At 44.6% G+C, this 14,108-nt stretch overlaps 1 protein-coding gene across 1 annotated transcript; it reads right to left on the bottom strand.

Moving 5' to 3' along the window:
- Positions 1-9,841: 9,841 nt before the first annotated feature.
- On the bottom strand, positions 9,842-12,522 carry UBB (ubiquitin B). The gene is made up of 2 exons (XM_070393103.1): positions 12,422-12,522; positions 9,842-11,133 (listed from the first exon to the last, which is right to left on the bottom strand). The coding sequence occupies exon 2, from the start codon at positions 11,125-11,127 to the stop codon at positions 9,982-9,984; it is 1,146 nt and encodes a 381-aa protein (XP_070249204.1). The 5' UTR covers positions 11,128-11,133; positions 12,422-12,522; the 3' UTR covers positions 9,842-9,981.
- Positions 12,523-14,108: the final 1,586 nt, after the last annotated feature.

Below are 14,108 nucleotides of genomic sequence, written 5' to 3'. Positions count from 1 at the left end.
GATGGATGAATAGATTACTCTGACACATGTTTCTGTGAAACAGAGGCTAAGAAGGTGGTTGGCAAGGCACCAAAAACAGCCTCAATCGCCTGCCTCCTTTGGCTTTTACTGTAACAACAACTTGAACTAAAATTAACCTCTAGATACAATCAGCAGGGCAAGTATCCCTGAGAAAGTATATGCTTCTACAAGGTCGGGTCTTAAAGACTAAACATAGAGATTCCAGCAAAACACCCAGGGGATCGCACTTGTTTGGAAAAGTCAAGGTAGGGGCTGCTGCCTTGGCAAGTTCCCCCAGAGGCCCCTGACCTTTTGGAGAATCCTCCTTACAGACTTCACAACCAAGTCCCATGCTTTGCCACATACATGTATGCAAAATCATTAACATATAAATAATCCCCTTTCCACGCAGGTGTTAACACACACTGCTATTCATATTTATGTTGTTTTCAGTGCATTGCTACCGTTAAGAATACAGCAGTGTACATCTGTGTCCATGCTTCTTTGTTTACATCTGTGAGAACATCTGAAAAAATTTTAGCAATGGAATTGCTGGGTCAAAGGGTATGTACATTTCATTCTCATAGGTACTTACCAACTATACTCCAAAGAGGTTTTACCAGTTTATGCTGAACAACAATGCATATGGATGTATTTCTCTACTCTCTTGGAAATAGTGTACTAGCAATCCTGTTTTATCTTTTTTAATCTGGAAGATTTTTAAAATATATTTTATTGATTTTTTTACAGAGAGGAAGGGAGAGAGACAGAGAGCCAGAAACATCAATGAGAGAGAAACGTCGACCAGCTGCCTCCTGCACACCCCCCACTGGGGACGTGCCCGCAACCAAGGCACATGCCCTGACCGGAATCGAACCTGGAACCCTTCAGTCCGCAGGCTGACACTCCATCCACCGAGCCAAACCGGCCAGGGCTGGAAGATATTTTTAAATGCTATTTCATATATTTACTAGTCATTTTTCTTTCTGCAAGTAAAGCTGCACATCTTTTCATATGTTTAAGAACCATTTAGTTTTCTGTGAATTATCTGTTCTTATTCTTTGCCTATTTTTCTATTGGATTACTAATCTGCTTCTTATGTATATTGTAGAAACTCCTTATACATTAAAAAAATTAGCCTTTATATATGTTGTAAATATTTTTTCCAGTTTGCTATTTATCTTTTGACAAAAATGTGAAAAAATGAATTCATAAGGTGTTGACCAAGAAGTTGCCTACAAATGTGCCATCCATATGGATTAAATAAATTATGATACATATAATAGAATGTTGTGCAGCTCTTTAAATGAAGATTTATACTTATTAACAAAATAATATCTATGCATAGTAAGTAGAAAAGGCAGGATATAAAACATTATGTGAGCCCCTTTTTGAAAAATGTACGTTAAAAAAATGTATGTTACCAATAGTCACCTCTAGTTGGTAGAAATTCAGGTAATTTATTCAGGTTATTTTATTTTCTTCTTTTTTCCATTCTAGCTTATCTGAATTTTTTTAAAAATTATGAAGTTGTGTTGTATTGTTCATTTAACAAGATAAAACATATGAATTAAGCTATTTCCATGTAAAAAAAACAAAAGTAGCCCTAGTCAGTTTGGCTCAGTGAATAGAGGTCAGCCTGCGGACCAAAGGGTGCCAGGTTCAATTCTGGTCAAGGGCACATGCCTCAGTTGCAGGTTCCTCCTCGGCTCAGGCCCTAGTCAGGGCTCCTGCAGGAGGCAACCAATCAATGTGTCTCTCTCACATCGATATTTCTCTCTGTCTGTCCCTTCCCTTCCACTCTCTCTGAAGTAAATAAGTAATTAAGTAAGTAAATAAATAAAATAAGCTACTAGTAATTCTAAACAAGGCAAACATATTTAAAAATACAAAAAGAAGCATGGGGTTATCATCTGAGTGACAGAAAACAATGATAATAGTGTTCAGTATGCTTGGCAAAGTATAGTTATGTGATATAAAAGGCATTTGTCAAGGTCACTACTGACACTGGAGTTAAGATAGGCATTACAATAATCCAGCGATTCTCAACATTTTCCATCTCATGGCACACATAAACTAATTATTAAAATTCTGTGGCACACCAAAAACTATATTATATTTTTTGCTGATCTGACAAAAAAATAGGTAAAATTTTGAATTGTTCATACCGAATGGCTATGTGTTGGCTATTGTCATTTTTTTATTTGACAATCTAAGAGAAAAGAGGTCAGTGCCCTGGACTAAATAGTCAGGTATTGTATGTTTTAAAAATTCTTGCAGCACACTAATGTGCCTCTTGCAGCACACCAGTTGAAAATCCATGCATTAATCACTAGATAACTAACAGCTTTAAAGAGTCTCTACCGCCCTAGCTGGTTTGGCTCAGTGGATAGAGCATCGGCCCGTAGACTGAAGGGTCCTGAGTTCAATTCTGGTCAAGGGCACATACCCGGGTTGCAGGCTCAATTGGCAGGAGGTAGCCGATTCAATGATTCTCATCATTGATGTTTCTCTCTCTCCCTCTCCCTTCCTCTCTAAGGAGAAAAAAAAAAAAAAAGTGTCTGTCATTGGTTTGTTGATCCCTGTGGGGAAGAATGCTATTATGATCTGGGAGTCATGTGGGGGGCATGTTTCTCTTCCTGGAACACTCTTCACCCAGAGGGGTGTAGAAACATTGATGATTCTGTTTCTTAAAAAAATGTGTTGTTGTTATCAACAGCCTTACACTTTTACTTATTTTTTGGGCCCAGAAGTAATACAGAAAAAGATTGCCAGATTCTCTTTCAGTTTCAAAACTTCTGTTTTGACAAAAGATACCATAAACAAACAGTGAGATAATAGTCTCAGACACTATTTAACACAATTATAACAGATAAGTTATTACTTTTTAAAAAATATAAAGAGGTCCTACAAATTAATAATAAAAAGGGCAAAGGTGTGAAAAGGTAATTCTCAGTACAAATTAATGTAAAAAAATACAAATAGTGCTTAATCTTATAAGGTTAATCAGAAACATGCAAATTAAAACAATAAGGTGTCCCCTGGCCAGGCACTCAATTGGTTAGAGCACATTCCAATATGCCAAGGTTGTGGGTTCCATCCTCAGTCAGGACACATACAAGAATCAACCAATCCTATATAATAAAGAGCTAATATGCAAATGGTCATCACATCCTCATGCCCTTGCACCGGAACTGCTCAGATACTCAACACTGGGGAGAGAGGAATGAGGACCAGCCAGGCTGCGGCCCAGGAGAGGGACAAGCCGCATGCCCTGTGGTTCTGGGCACCAGCGGCTGCATCTGCACCTGTGGTCCAGCCTGGGAGAGGGACAAGCCGCACGCCCCGTGGTCCCGGGATTGGAGAGGGTGCAGGCCGGGCTGAGGACCCCCACCCCCGTGCATGAATTTCATGCACTGGGCCTCTAGTGAATAAATAAATAAGTGGAACAACAAATCAATCTCTCTCTTTCCGTCCCTCCCTCCCTCCCTCCTTCCCTTCTCCCTTCTCTCCTTCTCTATGTCCCTAAAATTAATCTTTAAAAAAAATTTTGCTCTTCAAATTATCCAAAATTAAAACGATTCATAATGTATGTTAACAAGGGTATGAAAGGCTAGGTACTCTTAGGCCGTACTGATGGAAATTTATGTTGGCATAGTTTTAAAAAAAGTATTGTAGTATAAGATACATAATATAAAATTTACCATTTTAACTTTTGTTGTTGTTAATCCTCACCCAAAGATATTTTTTTCATTGATTTTTAAAGAGAGGAAGGGAGGAAGGGAAGATCAGAGAGAGAGAGAAAGAGAGAGAGAGAGAAACATCAATGTGAGAGACATCAATTTGTTGCCTCTTGCATGTGCTCCGACTGGGGCCAGGAATCGAACCTGCAACCCAGGTACCTGCCTTTGACCTGAATGGAACCCAAAACCCTTTGGTGCATGGGCTGATGCTCTAAACACTGAGAAACACTGGCAAGAGCCATTTTAAACATTTTTAAGTGTACAGTTCAGTGTCATTAGGACATTCACATTGTTATGTAATCATCACTACTATAATCTCCAGAACTTTTCCATCATCCCAAACTAAAACTCCATATGTATTAAACACCAACTTCCTATTCCCCCTCCCCTAGACTCTGGCAACTCCATTCCACTTTCTGTCTCTACAAATTTGATTATTCTCTATACTTAATATAAGTGAAATCATATAGTATTTGTCCCTTTGTGAGTTGCTTATTCCACTTAGCATCATATCTCCCAGGTTCATCCATGTTGTAGCATGTGTCAGAATTTCCTTTCTTTTTAAAGCTGAATAATATTCCACTGTGTGTGGTACAATCTTTTTGAAAGGCAATTTTGTGGTAATCAAATTGTAAAATTCCATATTCTTTGATACAGCAATAAGAGAATTTACAAGGATGTTACAGCATTATTTTAACAGTGAAAAATTTAAAACATTCTACCTATCCATCAGCAAGATAGGTAAAGTGTGAGATATCTATACTATGAAGTACAGGGTGGGGCAAAAAAAAAAAAGTACGTTTACAGTTGTGAGACAGGTTGCACTGAAAGAGGCCTGGAATTATGTGCAATCCACAGTGCTAGACAGGGAGATGGGAGAGGTCATGGCTGGAACAGTGTTTCTTAAAATGTGAGGGACATTCACAGAAAAGGTTAAAAAAAAATTGAAATTGAAAAACACTGGGTTAGCCTGGCCAGCATGGCTCAGTGGTTGGCCTATGAACCAGGAGGTCACTGTTTGATTCCTGGTCAGGGCACATGCGCTGGTTGTGGGCTCCATCCCCAGTGTGGACTGTGCGGGAAGCAGCCAATCAATGATTCTCTCTTATCATTGATGTTTTTATCTCTCTCTCCCTCTCCCTTTCTTTCTGAAATCAATAAAAATATGCTTAAAACAGAGAGTACTGGGAGCTTTGTCCCTTAGTACTACCTCAATTGCAGCCTGTGGTATAATAAAGAATGTATCTGATCTTCAAAAAAAAAAAAATATGCTTAAAAATAAAAGAAGAAGAAAGAAAAACAGTGGGTTAAACAACATTAAACAAAATCTTTTAAGGCAAAACTTCTTGGAGCCTTTAATATAGTCATGCATATCATAAGTCTCCAGGAGGGAGGTAATAGCTTCCTGAGCCCTTGTGACCACAACATCCTTTTTACAGTGGTTATGTTTGGAGGACAAAGTTTGGGAAACATTGATAGTATAAATTTCTGAAAGTAAAGGTATTCCTTAAAAGGAGTTGTGGTAGGTGTTGTGTGGTCAGACGAGTAGGTGCTAGAACAAATTATAGGGGTTGGCTGATACCTACTAGATGGGAAGCAAACTTTACCACTCAATTTCTGACAACAACAAAATAATAATTACTTTTCAAAAAGGGGGGAGGGGGAGACCAAAGTTAGTAATGGGATCAAGAAAGTATGAAAAAAGTAAAATCCCAAAACTTACTTCCCTGTTACTATTGTTGCAGAGTGTAATACACTTTCCCAGAAATCAGCATCTGTCTTAGCTTGGAGTCCGCTGAGCCTAATTAAAAGGGAACCATGACTTGCCCCTTCAGATTATTTAAGGAATGAGCAGAGTGTAATTAAAATGAAGGCTCTTGAGGTTCAGGAAGTCTCATGAGATGTAGTTTCTGGAGGCCCTGGGAGATGCATAGAGAATGAATCAGAGACTTGTGCATAATAAATCAGGAACTCGACCCAATTTGGGAGCATAATCTGACTTCAGGATAAAGAAGTACTTTGCTGCCTCTTGGACAGGGATGCATGTTGTGAACAATACTGAGGGTATGTTGCAAATGACTTCAGGCTTCCTGGAAGCCTATGGGTTGCACATAATATCTAGAATATAGTTTAAATACAACTCCCTAAACCCTCTTTATCTTCCTGAAGGAACCAATGTTAAACAGGGGCCCACTCTTTTGTGTGCTCATGGTTACAAGCCAGTAAGTGGAGCCAGATTTAAACTCAAGTAGTCGTGTCTCCAGAGCCACACTCCGAATCATTTTATTATACTGCAACACTTTTATACAGAGGGTGTATAATCTTTTAAATTGAATGGACTTCATAATTTATGTATAATTCACTGTACTGTTCTCATTTATTTTTTCATTTCACTGAGAACTAGCAAAAACTTTATCTTGGAGTGGCATCAGGCTACCGGGTCTTGCTTTCAGCATGCCAAGCAAGCATTCTTTTAACACAACTTAGCACACAGGCACCTTTCAGGAAAGTTCATAAAAAATAGAACATATTAATGAATTCCTAAGTAGAAGGTAGACAATGAAGATTATAATTGGGGATGGTTGAGACACAGGGAGAGCCTTTTCCTTGCTCAAATTTCAATTGTGTGTAGGGTGAATTGGCTGAGACCCATGAATACCTTTGGGGATTCCTATGGAAGAGATCCTGAGGCTTAAGAGACAGGAACAGCTGAAACCCTTTTTCACAAGACCCATTAGCACAGTGGTTCTCAACCTTGGCTGCACATTAGAATCACCTGGGAATCTTTTTAAAATCCTGATTTCTGGGCCTCATCCTCCAGAAATTCTGTTTCTTTGTTATGGGGTGAGGCCACAACATTAGTAACAAAGAAACAGAATTTCCAGAGGATGTGCAGCCAAGGTTGAAAACCACTGCATTAGCACGTCAAGTGGTAGTGAAGATTTGGTAGAAATGACAATTGTGCAAGTCCTATTTGCCCAAACCAAATGCTGTTCAGTGAAATGCATTTATTCTCTATATTTTTATTTATATACTAGAGGCCCAGTGTGGGGGGGGGGGGGTGTGTCCTCAGCCTGGCCTGCACCCTCCTCAATCCAGGACCCCCTTAGAGGATGTCCGACTGCCGGTTTAGGCCCCCAACTGCCCTCCACTGCCAGTCTGATCTCACCCCTAACTGCTTCTCCTCAACCCCCACCATCATGGCTTTGTCCAGAAGGAAATAGGATGTCCAGAAAATGGCAGGTTGACCTGGTCTAATTAGCATATTACCCTTTTATTAGTATAGATTTTTTGTTAATCCTCATGTGAGGATCCTTTTTTCCATTGTTTTTTAGAGTGGGAGAGGGAGGGACAGGGAAGGGAGACACATCCGTTTGTTGCCTCCAGCACACCTGTTACAGGGCCGGGATTAAACTTGCCATCCAGGTATGTGTCCTTGACCAGAAACCGAAGGTGAGACCCTTCAGTGTGTGTGTGTAATGTATATGTATTTGATTTCAGAGAAGGATAGACACATCAATGAGAATCACTGATCGGCTGCCTCGCCCCCCCCCCCCCCCCTCCCATTCACCTCACACCAGGGATTGAGCCCGAAACCCAGGCACATGCCCTGAACTGTGACCTCCTGGTTCATGGGTCAATGCTCAACCACTTATTTTTATTTTGGAAACATCGATCTGTTGTTCCACTCATGTATTCATTGATTCTTGTATGTGACCAGGAATCAAACCGGAAACCTTGGTATATGCTATAACCAACTGAGCTACCCAGCCAGGGCCTATTTTTCAAGTTTATTAATCAAGGCTTTTATTAGTGTTAAAAAATGTGAAAGACAATTTTTTTAAACATGAACCTTTAGAAGAAAAACACTGATGTGATAGGGAAACATCAATCCATTGCCTTCTGTACATATCCTGACTGGGAACTAAGCGAACCTGTGACCTTTCAGTGTAAGGAACAATGGGCCAGCCACACCAGCCAGGGAAGAACAATCATTAAAAATCCAGCTTTAGCCCTGACCACTTTGGCTCAGTGTCTAGACTAGAGCATTGGCCTGTGGACTGAAAAGACCCAGGTTCGATTCTGGTCAAGGCTACCTCTACTTGGTTGCATCCCCAGTAGAGGGTGTACAGGAGGCAGCTGATCGATGTTTCTCTCATGGATGTTTCTCTCTACGCCTCTCCCTTCCTCTCTGAAAAAAAATCAATATAAAAAAAAATCCAGCTTTACTATCCAAAGGTCTGTTTTTCCCAATTATTTTATTGCATATTCAGCAAAAACCTGCTTAATAAAAGCACTAGTTTGGACATTCTGAAGGGAAAGAAACCCAATGTAATTTCATGGACTTTATGAGGTATGTCTGAGTTCATAGGACACTTGGATTCCAATCCTTGGTTCCCCCCTAACATGAACTAAGCATTCAGCAAGTTAACCAACTGTGTAATGATAATGGGACTAGAGGTCACCTTCCTCAAATCTAAGGAAGGCTTTTAAAAAAAAGTTCTGCCCTAGCTGTTTGGCTCAATGGATAGAGCACCGGACCTGCAGACCAAAGGGTCCCAAGGTTTGATTCCGGTCAAAGGCACATGTGGGGTGCGGGTGCGGGGGGTGTTTGCCGGTCAATCCCCAGTAGGGGGCATGCAGGAGGCAGCTAATCAATGATTCATCATTCACGTTTCTCTCCCCCTTCCTCTCTGAAATCAACAAAAATGTATTTTTAAGAGGGATAAAAACATCAATGGGAGAGACATTGATCAGCTGCCTCTTGCAACCTGGGTATTTGCCCTGGCAGGGAACTAAACTGGGTTCCTATTGATTCATGAGTTGATGCTCAACCAGTGAGTCACATCAGCCAGGCAGGCAGGCTTTTTATAAAGGCTTTTTTCATTACCACCCCAAGGGTTTGATATATAAGTGCTATTTCCAACGTCTAACTTAAAAAAACCCAGAGTTAAGTACTCCAAAATTTTTATGCTGAAAATGTTTGACTGTTGCTAAGGTAGAATTCCTAAAATTAAGCCCCAAGTCATTCTGAGTGAGGTATACCTGGACTACCAAGGGTGTATTTCTAGGCCTGATGCTTGGCTTTTTGTATTTCAACAATGCACCTCTGGACACCTCCCCATCACCCCAACACACGCCATTCAATTTTGTTCAAATGAGAAACCACCAAATCACTGGTTACACTACAGGGAATTGTTTGTAAAGGGGAAAGAGGTTGAGAACTTAAAAAAGCACTGTAAGAATCCAGATTCTTATTCCCTCAAAATTCTCTTCCTGGCCCTAACCAGTTTGGCTCAGTGGATAGAGCGTCGTCTGGCAGACTAAAGGGTCCCAGGTTGATTCCAGTCAAGGGCATGTACCTTGATTGCAGGCACATCCCCAGTAGGGAGTGTGCAGGAGGCAGCTGATGGATGTCTGTCTCTCATAGATGTTTCTCTCTATCCCTCTGTAAAAAAAAAAATCAGTAAAATATATTTTTAAAAATTCTCTTCTTGGTATTAGAAATATACTGCCTAGTCTTATCGGTATGGCAGCATAAGAACTGCTTGCGTTAGCTTTAGATAAGAATGAAGACGTTTATCAAGTCCCAAACTAGAAAATTTCATTTGCTGTTGCAATCTTACCTTTCTCCTTATAATAATGTAGAGCTATTAGTCATTAAGATTGATTGTTGTTAGGACCCACCTTCATTTGCTGCCTAAAACACCAGTGTCTGCAAGTGGCCTTAGATCAGAACCTTTTTAACTCAAGTTCTTTCATGCAATGTTTCTCATCAGCCAGCCTTCTTTCAAATTTAAGGGCTCCAAATTGATTCTTGGCTCCTGACTTCACATATAACAGACAGGATTAGGTTTCCATTCACTACCTGAAGCACTTCAGTGCAATGCACTATTGAGCAAGAAAAACAGCCAACTGGTAATTATAAGACTGAGACCAAGTTCCTATACCTTGGCACACCCTATGTTTACCAAAGTCCTGACTTAATTTTGGTCACTGACAATCTCAAAATTAAATCCCTTCCTTAAACACCATTTTAACCAGCTAGGAATCCCCACATCACTACATAATTTCATGACGACAGACACCAAATATGCTACCATGCAACAAAACTTTTATTAACATTTTGAACAGATTCAGTTATAACTGAACTGGTAATTTCTAAACTTAAATTGGGGCAAATGGCTAGAATGCAGAGTAGTGCCATCATTGGCACTATGAATGCAAAACTGCAGAATTAACAGCCACCCCTCAGACGCAGGACCAGGTGCAGGGTGGACTCTTTCTGGATGTTGTAATCAGAAAGAGTGCGGCCATCTTCCAGCTGCTTGCCTGCAAAGATGAGCCTCTGCTGGTCGGGAGGGATGCCTTCCTTATCCTGGATCTTGGCCTTCACATTTTCAATGGTATCACTGGGCTCCACCTCCAGGGTGATGGTCTTGCCGGTCAGGGTCTTCACGAAGATCTGCATACCACCCCTCAGACGCAGGACCAGGTGCAGGGTAGACTCTTTCTGGATGTTGTAATCAGAAAGAGTGCGGCCATCTTCCAGCTGCTTGCCTGCAAAGATGAGCCTCTGCTGGTCGGGAGGGATGCCTTCCTTATCCTGGATCTTGGCCTTCACATTCTCAATGGTATCACTGGGCTCCACCTCCAGGGTGATGGTCTTGCCGGTCAGGGTCTTCACGAAGATCTGCATACCACCCCTCAGACGCAGGACCAGGTGAAGAGTAGACTCTTTCTGGATGTTGTAATCAGAAAGAGTGCGGCCATCTTCCAGCTGCTTGCCTGCAAAGATGAGCCTCTGCTGGTCAGGGGGGATGCCTTCCTTATCCTGGATCTTGGCCTTCACATTTTCAATGGTATCACTGGGCTCCACCTCCAGGGTGATGGTCTTGCCGGTCAGGGTCTTCACGAAGATCTGCATACCACCCCTCAGACGCAGGACCAGGTGCAGGGTGGACTCTTTCTGGATGTTGTAATCAGAAAGAGTGCGGCCATCTTCCAGCTGCTTGCCTGCAAAGATGAGCCTCTGCTGGTCGGGAGGGATGCCTTCCTTATCCTGGATCTTGGCCTTCACATTCTCAATGGTATCACTGGGCTCCACCTCCAGGGTGATGGTCTTGCCGGTCAGGGTCTTCACGAAGATCTGCATACCACCCCTCAGACGCAGGACCAGGTGCAGGGTGGACTCTTTCTGGATGTTGTAATCAGAAAGAGTGCGGCCATCTTCCAGCTGCTTGCCAGCAAAGATTAGCCTCTGCTGGTCAGGGGGGATGCCTTCCTTATCCTGGATCTTGGCTTTAACATTCTCAATGGTGTCACTGGGCTCCACCTCCAGGGTGATGGTCTTGCCGGTCAGGGTCTTCACGAAGATTTGCATTTTGACCTACAGAGTTCAAAAAGCAGAAGTTAATATATCATTTCAGGATCTTTACATTTATTACTTTTATATCTAATCAATTCTTCAAAACTTAATTCTTCTTCCAAATGCCTTAAATCATACACATCTCTCACGAACCTCCAATTTTTATGAAACTAGACAAATTAATCAACCCAACATTCCTTTAAAAAAAGTTTAACCCTGCCCTGGCCGGTTCAGCTCAGTGGTTACTGTTGGCCTCTGCACCGAAGGGAGGATTCCTGGTGAAGAGGATACACTGATCTCCCCCCTCCTTCCACTCTCTCTGAAAAGCACTAGGAAAAATATCCTCGGGTGAGCATTAACAACAAAAAAGATTTTGTGGCACAATGAAAAATCTTTTTTTTTTTTTCCTGAGTGTGGAAGGGCGGGGGGAAGAGACAGAGAACATCTATGAGACAGACACATCCATCTGTTGCCTCCCGACCCGGGCCCCAATCCGGCAGGGATCCACTCTTGTGCCCTTGACCACATTGGAACCCGAGACCCTTCAGTCCGCAGGCGGACGTTCTAACCGCCGGCTAGGGCAATATCTCCTTTTAAAAGACCAAAAAAAAAAAAAAAAAAGTCATTACCCAAGGATATATTTTTTGTTGAATTTTAGAAAGTAAGGGGGGGAGAGAGGAAAGTAGAGAAACATCCATTCGAACCCCTGGGTTCGCGCCCACCACCTTTTTTTGGTGTACGGGGTTCCCAAACAACCGAATCACCCGGCCAGGGCTAAATACGAAATTTTAATTTAGTCAAGGCTTCAACTTATACTGTAGTATCGAAATTGCTTTGTAAATTTACCCTCCAGAGCTTTCTTCCTTAACCTCAGAATTTCCCCAAAACTTAAGCATAGCACCTAAAATAAAATTTTAAAAAACCCACAGGACACGGAAAATAAAAACTCCCTTTTAAACGGAGCTGGTAAGCGACATCTGTGTTGCGATTCGAAAGGAAAAGGTTTCTAGAAGTCACACTACCTTTTTTCCGCCTTCCCCCTCTGAAACAGACACGATGGAACCGCCATCGGTTAAGCGTCTGTTGGCCCCTCTCCGCGCGCGCGCCAACCGCCCCCGCTCCCTTCACGTAAACAAGGCCCACCTTCCGGAAAGGCCCGGCGACGCGACGCCGCGTCAGCTCCTCCCCTCCCCCCACCAAGGTGCACCCAGGCCAAGACCCGGCCAGTTTCCTCTCACTTCAGTTCCCTCGGCACCGGCCTCCCTCCAACCCCGGCCCCCGCCAGGTCTCGAAGGCTGCGGGCCAGTACCTGTTAGCGAGTGCGAAAAACCGCAAGTCCAAACCCGTCGAGCCTCCTCAACAACGACACAGGCCCTACAACGTCTGGCGCGTCTATAAGTTCCGGCTAGGCGGAGCTGAAATTTATGCAACGTCTGTTGTGGACTAATCACTCCTACGTAGCCGCCGTGTCCGTGCGCCACTGAAAATAGTTCTCTCGGCCGCACCTCCCGCGACGCAGTTAGATCCTTCCAAGTAGGCCCCAAACTCCTCAGAATCTGGAAAAGGGGCCCTAAAAATTCTGCTACTCTCTATTCCAGGCTGTTCTTCTCCTCCTTTAGGAAAAAGTAGGAAAGTTATCAGGCGGATGAATTCGAGTTGAGGGAACCGTCCTCGAAAGCTCTGGAAACTTCCTTGAGGCGCCGGCGCTGATTGGTGAGGCGGGTGAAGACGAGGCTGGCGGTGATTGGTTGCGGGCTCGGCACTCCGCTGTTGCTGGGCTCCGGGCAGGGAGAGCCGACGTTGCTAAGTGACTGAGTGCGCGTGCGCCGCAGAGGCGCGCCTCCGGGACAGCAGGGCGTTTCCGGTCGGAGATGGGGGAGGGGTCCTCCGCTCCTGCCTCCGAATACTAGACCTGAAAACCGCGCGTTTCGGTCTTAAGCGGAGGGAGCAGGGGGTTCCGCGGGGGCTTTTCCGAGAAGGCCGCCCCGTCTGGCCCGGAGGTCTCGGGAGCCGGGCGGGGGCCGTGTCCGCTGTGAAGCGCAAGCCCACCGCCCGAGGCCTGAGGAACCCGCGCCCTCACGCCGGCGAGTTCTTAGTGTTGCTCTTGGTTGTGGAGCTTTCCTCGCGCCTCTTTACAGTCGGTGCTTTTGTTGCCGGCCCCTCACCGCCGCCAGGGGTTCCCGGACCGCCCCTGCCTCAGTGGGAGGGGGCCGGCCCCGGGCGCCATCCTTGTCTTAGCATATAAGTGAATTTATGCGAGAGGCCTTGATGCGTTGTGAGAAGCCAGTTTATTAAAGCTGCACCTTCACTGAAAAAGCACATCAAGCAAACTGTGCGTCCGGCTTGAGGCACAGACGGGGGCGGTGCTGCACGCCCTCCGGTCGGTGGCCTCGGCCGCCTCCGCTGGCGGCGGGTGCAGGTGGTTCTCGGGCCCCTTGTGCTGACTGTGGCCTCCCGGAGCTCCATCCGCCCGCTGGCTCCCCAGTGGGGGTAAAACTGCCCCTTTCCTCCCCCTCCCCCGCCCCCTCTGCGTTCTCTCATTAGGGCTTTTTAAATCATTTTTCTCGTGTTGGGGAGATAATGGCTTGTTCGTTACAAGCTGGCTGCACATGGCCCCCTTGTTTGGTTTGTTTTCGCTTTCCCGTCCGTTCCCCTGTCCCCCGGCCCTGGAACCGTCACACGTTCGTCACACTGTCTGCTCCGTCCCCACGAGGTTCGGGCCGCGTCTGTGGATGAGACCCTCGGAGGGGCGCCCTCGGCGGGACCCCCGCACCCCAACCCCGCCGTCCTGGTCCCTCCTGGCCGTTTCCCTGCTCGTCGGTGGGGAACGGGAAAGGCAGGTTAGGGGTCCGAAAACCCTCCTCAGGGACCGGGAATCCGTGCACCAGGAAGTGACAAATGTTTCTGCCATTAATGTGCTCGTGGTGCGAGTGGCACTGAAGGGGGTGGACCCGCAGGACCGGCTGGCGTGCTGCGCCCCGGGCGTGGGCGCTGGT

The sequence above is a fragment of the Myotis yumanensis genome, unplaced genomic scaffold (assembly GCF_028538775.1).
Source record: "Myotis yumanensis isolate MYYU_CA2020_CCGP unplaced genomic scaffold, mMyoYum1.0.hap1 SCAF_16, whole genome shotgun sequence".
Lineage (NCBI taxonomy): Eukaryota > Metazoa > Chordata > Mammalia > Chiroptera > Vespertilionidae > Myotis > Myotis yumanensis.
The sequence above is the reverse complement of the archived record's forward strand: the minus strand, read 5'-3'. Positions and strand labels throughout refer to the sequence as shown.

What these genes read in the sequence shown, in the direction of transcription:
- UBB (XM_070393103.1), bottom strand. Translation starts at nt 11,127, where the DNA reads ATGCAAATCTTCGTGAAGACCCTGACCGGCAAGACCATCACCCTGGAG.